General features: G+C 49.1%; 1 protein-coding gene across 1 annotated transcript in view; it reads left to right on the forward strand.

Moving 5' to 3' along the window:
• Nucleotides 1-6,487, forward strand: part of LOC143296218 (uncharacterized) — a 20,204-nt gene extending 13,717 nt beyond the window's left edge. The window contains exons 2-4 of the mRNA XM_076608037.1: nt 570-680; nt 3,845-3,919; nt 4,571-6,487. Coding sequence (XP_076464152.1) covers nt 570-680; nt 3,845-3,919; nt 4,571-6,364 — 1,980 coding nt within the window. The 3' untranslated portion in view covers nt 6,365-6,487. The remainder of the gene's footprint in view (nt 1-569; nt 681-3,844; nt 3,920-4,570) is intronic.
• The last annotated feature ends 1,013 nt before the right edge of the window (nt 6,488-7,500 follow it).

Genomic DNA, 7,500 nt, shown 5'->3' on the forward strand with positions numbered 1-7,500 from the left:
TAAAAATGGAATTAAAAAAGTTTTAAAAAGTAGTAGTAGTAGTAGCTGCAGCAGTAGCAGCAGTAGTAGTAATGGTAACAGCAGCAGTTGTAGTAGTTGTTGTTCGTTGTTGTTGCTTGTTGTTGTTTTTTTTTTGTTTGTTTGTTTTTGTTTTGTTTTTTTGGGTGTGGGGTGTGGAGGGGGGTTGTTTGTTTGTTTGTTTGTATATACACCGAGAGCGCCACCCACTTTTTAAAAACTTTTTTTTTCCTGCAAGCAGTTTTGTTGGCATTTTTAAAAATTATTTTCCTATTGAAGTGGGTTTATCTACAGAATTTTGCCAGGGACAACATTTTTGTTGCCGTGGATTCTTTTACGTGCGCTAAGTGCATGCTGCACACGGGACCTCGGTTTATCGCCTCACCCGAATGACTACAGCGTCCAGATCACCACTCAAGATCAAGTGGAGGAGGAGAAAATACTGGCGACTGTGCCGTGATTCGAACCAGTGCGCTCAGATTCTCTCGCTTCCTAGGCGGACGCGTTACCTCTAGGCCATCGCTCCACTGTGTATGACGTGGTGTGTGCAGACAGACGTCACAAGTCCAGAAGTGACCAGTATGACGGACCCACTGCAGCCTGACCGCCTGCTGCGTAAACGGAACAGCAACCTTCAGAAACAGCTGGACGTAACATTGCAGGTCAGGTTCTTTTTTGTAGATAACGCCAATATATTTGTTTTTCTTCAAAACTTTCTTCTCTCTCTCTCTCTCTCTCTCTCTTCTCCTCCTTTATAAAGAAGGTTCTTTTCTTTTCCGTTCAGTTCTTTTCCAAGTGAAACACTTTACATTCAATTAAGCATAAGTATTGGACATTCTAATATATCATTTCAAAGGATTTATAACGTGAAGACTTGATTATCAACATGTTTTCTCACTTTTCATTGAAGATTCGTTGTTGTTTTTCTTTCTGGATGAAATGTTTTATCGTCGATTAAGCACAGTTTGGCATTATGATAAATCATTGCAAAGAAGTGAAAACGTGAATATTGTGAATGCTCTTATGACCACTGATTTACAGTCATCACCCTCGATGAAATACGACACTACAACACGATTCCACAGCGTTCACGTACACACGAATACTATCTCCCTTTCTTTCTTTCTCTCCCGCTCACACACACACACAAACACACACACACACACACACACACACACACACACTGACTCACTCTCTCTCTTTCTCTCTCTCTGTCTCGTCACACACACACACACACACACACACACACACACACACACACACACACACACACACAGCTCATGGGCAGCTCACACAGGCAGCTCATGGCTCCCCTCCCTCCCCATGCGCCCCCCCCTCCCTACACACACACAAATACACAAACACACACACACACACACACACACACACACACACACACACACACACACACACAAACAAACAAACAAACACACACACACACACAAACAAACAAACAAACAAACAAACAAACACACACACACACACACACACACACACACACACACACACACACACTGGCTCACTCTCTCTCTTTCTCTCTCTCTGTCTCGTCACACACACACACACACACACACACACACACACACACACACCTCCAATACACGACAGTGCTGATTTCACTTACTGCCTCCTTTCAAACCACTTATGCTGTAAGAAAGAATTATCATTTAATCGCCATTCCTAATCCACATTCCAGCATTAATAAAAATGTCACCCCAAAAACAACACCTTGGGGGTGATTTGAGAATGTACACACAGTATCAATCCCTTGCTGCTTCACACATGGAATAATCTGATTTTCATGGAGATTGTTTCGGAAGGAAGTTTTTACTGTGTACAAAACAAACCTACGTTGAGTTTGGTGTGTGTGTGTGTGTTTGTGTGTGTGTGTGTGTGTGTGTGTGTGTGTGTGTGTGTGTGTGTGTGTGTGTGTGTGTGTGTGTGTGTGTGTGTGTGTGTGTAGTTCTGTTTGTTTTTTGTTTTGTTTTGTTTCGTTGCGTCGCGGACTGACGCCTGGTACAATGCAATATAATACAATACAATACAATACATCTTTATTCATCCATTTGGTAGTACATACATTAAACTGCAATGGTGGCAGTCTTCATGGGGGCTGGGGGTGGCGGGGGGGGGGGGGGGGGGTGAGGCGGGCGGTCGGGGGGAGGAGGGGGCTGGCGGGGGGGGGGGGGGGGGGGGGGGGGGGGGGTGGAGGAAGTGTAGTTGAGAGGAAGCTTAGTCCGCCTGGCTCCGTGACGAAGCGATAATTGTCGTCAGTGGAATAGTTAAAGATTGTCGCTCGAAGAATGAACGTGGCGGTCTCTATTCAAAAAATGCTTCCTACGTCCACAAGAGATTACTGACGTCAGCAAGAAGGAGAGGGGAGGGGAGGGGAGAGGAGGGGATGGGGGGGGGTGAGGAAGGAGGCACTTAGTGTATCATTTATCATTGATACATATACAGTGCCAGAGACCAAACCAAGCTTTAAGCGCTTTACAAACAAGAAGCCATTAACACTGCCTGCCTGAGTAGAGCCGACTAACAGGGCTCATCATGTTATTCAGTCAAGATTCAGTCATGCGCGTATTCACACATATATATCAAAGCGAACTTTACTTCGAAGTTTTGCCAGGGTCGACTCGGATTAGTCATTCAGATGAAACGATATACCGAGGTCCCGTGGGTAGCATGCACTTAGCGCACGTAAAAGAACTCAAGTCAACAACAGTGTAGAGCCGACTGACGGCTGCCATGTGGCGCTCATCATTCGTTTCCTGTGTCATTCAGTCAGATTTCAGGCTTGCGCGCGCGCGCACACACACACACACACACACACACACACACACACACACACACACAGGACAGACATGTAACATTCTACGTGTATGACTGTTTTGTTGATTTACCCCGCCATGTAGGCAGCCATTGTGACACAGTACAATACAATACAGCACTGTCTTGTTGCCATGGGTTCTTTTACGTGCGTAAAGTGCTTGCTACACACGGGACCCCCCACCCCCCTTGTCTTCTCATCCGAATAACTTGGGTCCAGGCCAGTGCAGATGGCGAACCCGCGCGAGTGTCAGTCAGTCGACTCGAAACAAACACCAGTGAACACGAACCGAAGTGAGCGACTCGGCAGGGTCTGCTGCGATGCGTGGCCTCATGGCAGACCGCCCAACAATGACGGTTAACGGTCTGTGGTGGAACATCGGGTTCATGAACAGAGACATACACTAAAAAGCCTGGTGTGGTATGTGTGTGTGCTGGAGGGCTGGAGGGTCGGGGTGGGGTCACGGGGGCGGAGGAGGGTAGAGCTTTGAATTAGGGATGAACGGTATGAGTGCCACCGCATTGCTCATGGAAGATGGGGCAGTGAAAGGAAAAACAATCGTGTATGTGTGTGTGTGTGAGTGTGTGTGTGTGTGTGTGTGTGTGTGTGTGTGTGTGTGTGTGTGTGTGTGTGTGTGTGTGTGTGTGTGTGTGTGTGTGTGTGTGTGTGTGTGTGTGTGTGTGTGTGTGTGTGTGTGTGTGTTTGTGTGTGTGTGTGTGTGTGTGTGTGTGTGTGTAAGAGTCACAGAGAGAGAGAGAGAGAGAGAGAGAGAGAGAGAGAGAGAGAGAGAGAGAAAGCGTGAGGAAAGGGGATTTTTTTTCATCCCAAAATATGTTTCAAAAGTTAGAGTAAATAGATTTTCTTACAACTTTTTTTGAAACAAAATTATCAAGGAGCCGGTCTGGGGAAATCGTTCTTGTATTTTATTTTGAACATTGTATTGAATATAAAGAGCATCTTTTATTTATTGTTCTGTTGGTGTTGTTTTTCTCTCAGATTCTCAGCGAGGAGTATCGACAATGTAAAGAACGCATGTACAAGGAGGAGAGAGACTGTGGAAAATTTCTTCAGGTTTGTTATCTCTTTTGCACACACACACACACGCGCGCGCGCGCACACACACACACAGGCCTCACACCGTTTCGTACAGAGTCTGTAACACACACACGCACACACACACACACACACACACACACACACACACACACACATACATCGTATGACTAAAGACAAGATATACACACATACACCCAGGAACAAATGAACACACACACACACACACACACACACACACACACACACACACACACACACACGAGCGCGCGCGCATCCACACACACACACACACACACACACACACCACTTCACATGTGTCCAGCTCCACACACACACACACACACACTCACACACACTCAGCACTTCACATGTGTCCAGCTCCAGTGTGTGTGTGTGTGTGTGTGTGTGTGTGTGTGTGTGTGTGTGTGTGTGTGTGTGTGTGTGTGTGTGTATGTGTGTGTGCGTGTGTGTTTATTTGTACCTGTGTGTGTGTGCTATTTGTGTGCGTGTGTGTGTCTTTGTGTGTGTGTGTGTATGTGCAGTGTGTGTGTGTGTGTGTGTGTGTGTGTGTGCGTGTGTGAGCGCGCGCGCGAGCGAGCGAGCGTTTGCACTTACATGTCAGTATCTATGTGTCTGTATGTCTCTTTGTGTGCGTGCCTGTTACAGACTCTGTACGAAACGGTGCCAGGACTGCAGAGCTACGGCCAGCCCAACACACGGTCCATGAGCGCCAGTGGCGTCCTGAGGGACCGCCAGTTCTCTCTTTCCCCACCGCCGGCAGAGCCGCCACATCCAGACTCTCCCCGCCTCACCACCACCACTGGCCAGTGGAAGGGAGGGAACCCTGACCCTGGGCATCATGACTCCATACCCTTCGCCCAGCGTCCGCTGACCGCCTGGTCAGTGGTCAGCAGCAGGCAGCAGCAGCAGACCGGCGGGAGGTGGAGCCAAAATCACAGAAAGATGTCTGGAACCAAGGCAGCCGAAAAGAGGACCCCCAGGAACAGTCTGGGATCAGGACCCTTTCGGCGTGACAGCCAAGGTCCAGGCATGGGCAGAGGAGGAGGAGGAGGCAAGGTCGCCAACAACAAGAGACCTCAAACAGCAGGAGCCGTCCACAGATCCCAAAGTCATGTCAGCCAAGAGCAAAACCCCCGTAGACCCAAGATGAGTTTCGGGTTTCGTAAAACCGGACCGTGCTTTGGGAAAAGTGCTTGTTCTGATCATGAGCGACTCATGCACGATATGGTGCTGAAGAAATTCCTGTCCATTTTCGACCCCGGGGTCAAGAGAGACACCACCTCCAAAAGTACGACGACACCCACGCCCGCTGCAGTGCTGGAAACAAGGGGACAGCGTTCCAAAAGAACTCCTCCCCAGGATCAGTCACTGAGCGGCAGTTCTGACGACGTGAACGATGATGGGTGTTCGGAGTCCGCGGACAGTGGAGACCAGAAGGCCGGGGAGGTCAGTGAAGAGGACAGCAGCGTGGGGCACAAGCCTCACTGTGGGCGCCGTGTGGTGTGGAGCGCCCGTCCGCACCGCAAAATGGGGTCAGTCTCTGCCCCAGACATCCGCTTCCTGGACAGACCTGCCTCAGATCCAGCGTCTGCTGCCGCAGGTCCTGCACCTCCCAAGCCCCGCTCCCACTCCCTGTCGCTGCCCGCGGGTGTCGGTCACACCACAGGGACACACAGAACCTTCCACGGGCAGGGTCTTCAGGAACGGGTTCCCCACCTAGATCCCAAAATCCGAGCGCTGGCGTTACAAAAGAGTCTGCCCGTTGTTGGTAACGCTGAAACAAACCACCACCACCACCCAGCCCCTCCACCAGCAGCAGAAGCTGACGAAGTGTACGGGGAACACGGCACAATCAGGGCTTCACACACCCAGCCACGTACAGCTGACCAGGACGCTCAAGAGGACGGCAGGTTCGGACAGAACACCAGACGACGACCCTCCGTCCTTAACAATAAATCCCAAAGCGACACCGACATTCTAAAGAAGCCTCCCGCGCTCGGGAAGCACAGCCACCACCACCACCACCATCATCAACAACAGGGAACGGACCTCTCGGCACCACAACACAGGGACGGCCTCCACCAAACCACAGCGCCAAGGAGACACAGCACCGTGACCCCGGCCACACACCGCCGGCTGTCGGAGGTCAGCGGCCTCGTGGCCCCGGAGCAGCTGGTGGAGAGGCTGATGAAGGCGGGGCGGACGACCATCTCCTGTGCCGACCCCCCCAGGCGTCCCAAGACAGCCCCGGGCAAATCGGAGCTGAGTCACCGCCTGGTGCCCGTGTCCCGGAAGACCATCGTGGGCATCCTGTCCGAGATCGACAACCAGAGGGCCAGCACCAGGACCATGCTGTCCGCCTCCAAGGACCTGCAGCAGTTCGTCAAGAACCTCACTGACCCCCTCGACCTGCTGCTGCTGGAGGGCGACTCTGACTGACTGGTGCTGGAGGTTTTCTCTGGTGCTGAAGGCTTTCTCTGGTGCTGAAGGCTTTCTCTGGTGCTGAAGGCTTTCTCTGGTGTTGAAGGCTTTCTCTGGTGTTGAAGGCTTTCTCTTGTGTTGAAGGCTTTCTCTGGTGTTGAAGGTTTTCCAAGAATCGTTTCTCCATGGGAGGACCCGGACCTCAAGTTCCAGACAAGAGAACACCTCTTCCAAGATCATCACCATATCATGTCAGACTCAGACCTCATGACGACGACGACGACGACCTGAGAGAGCGGGAGTCTAATTCACGCCCATGCTGCTCAAGCAGAGAAATATATTTTTCTGTCTTTTCTTCAACCCCCCGACTTGACTGCGTTCCACAGTGACTAACAGAAGGATTCGCAAGGATCACTGTAACTGTGTGACCAATGCCTGATCTCTTGCAGCCATTCTGAGCCTTAAAAGGCACCACTGGGTGTCTGCTTGCGAAACCTTTAATTAAGGAATTCCACCAGAGGCAAATAAGGGGGAGAAAGATGCAGTTTATTGTTTTTGTTTTTTTGTGTTGTTCTTTTGTTGTTGTTGTTGTTTTTGTTTTTTGTTGTTTTTGACTCACTTGTGTAAACAAAGTGAGTCTATGTTTTAACCCGGTGTTCGGTTGTCTGTGTGTGTGTGTGTGTGTCTGTGTGTCCGTGGTAAACTTTAACATTGACATTTTCTCTGCAACTACTTTGTCAGTTGACACCAAATTTGGCATAAAAATAGGAAAAATTCAGTTCTTTCCAGTCATCTTGTTTAAAACAATATTGCGCTTCTGGGATGGGCACAAAAAAATAAAGAATGAAGCCTAATTATATGCAAACTGCATTTACTGTTATATTTATATTTTTTGTATTCTCTAAACTTGGCACTTTGATCTGATATTCTGACCCAACAGCTAGAGCAGTCATTATTATCATTTTTGGCTCAAACAGGAACTTCTTTTGCTAAGCATGGAAGCTTTATTTATTTTGCAAACGTTTTGGTTCAGATAGAGAAAAATGGAAATTACTATGTAATGCTAGTGGAGTTAATTTGCTTTAAACTGATCTTTCTCATCTTAAACATTACATTTTGAAACAAGAGAGGCAAGGCCTTCAAGACTCACTTGT

Source organism: Babylonia areolata, chromosome 21, assembly GCF_041734735.1.
Source record: "Babylonia areolata isolate BAREFJ2019XMU chromosome 21, ASM4173473v1, whole genome shotgun sequence".
NCBI lineage: Eukaryota > Metazoa > Mollusca > Gastropoda > Neogastropoda > Buccinidae > Babylonia > Babylonia areolata.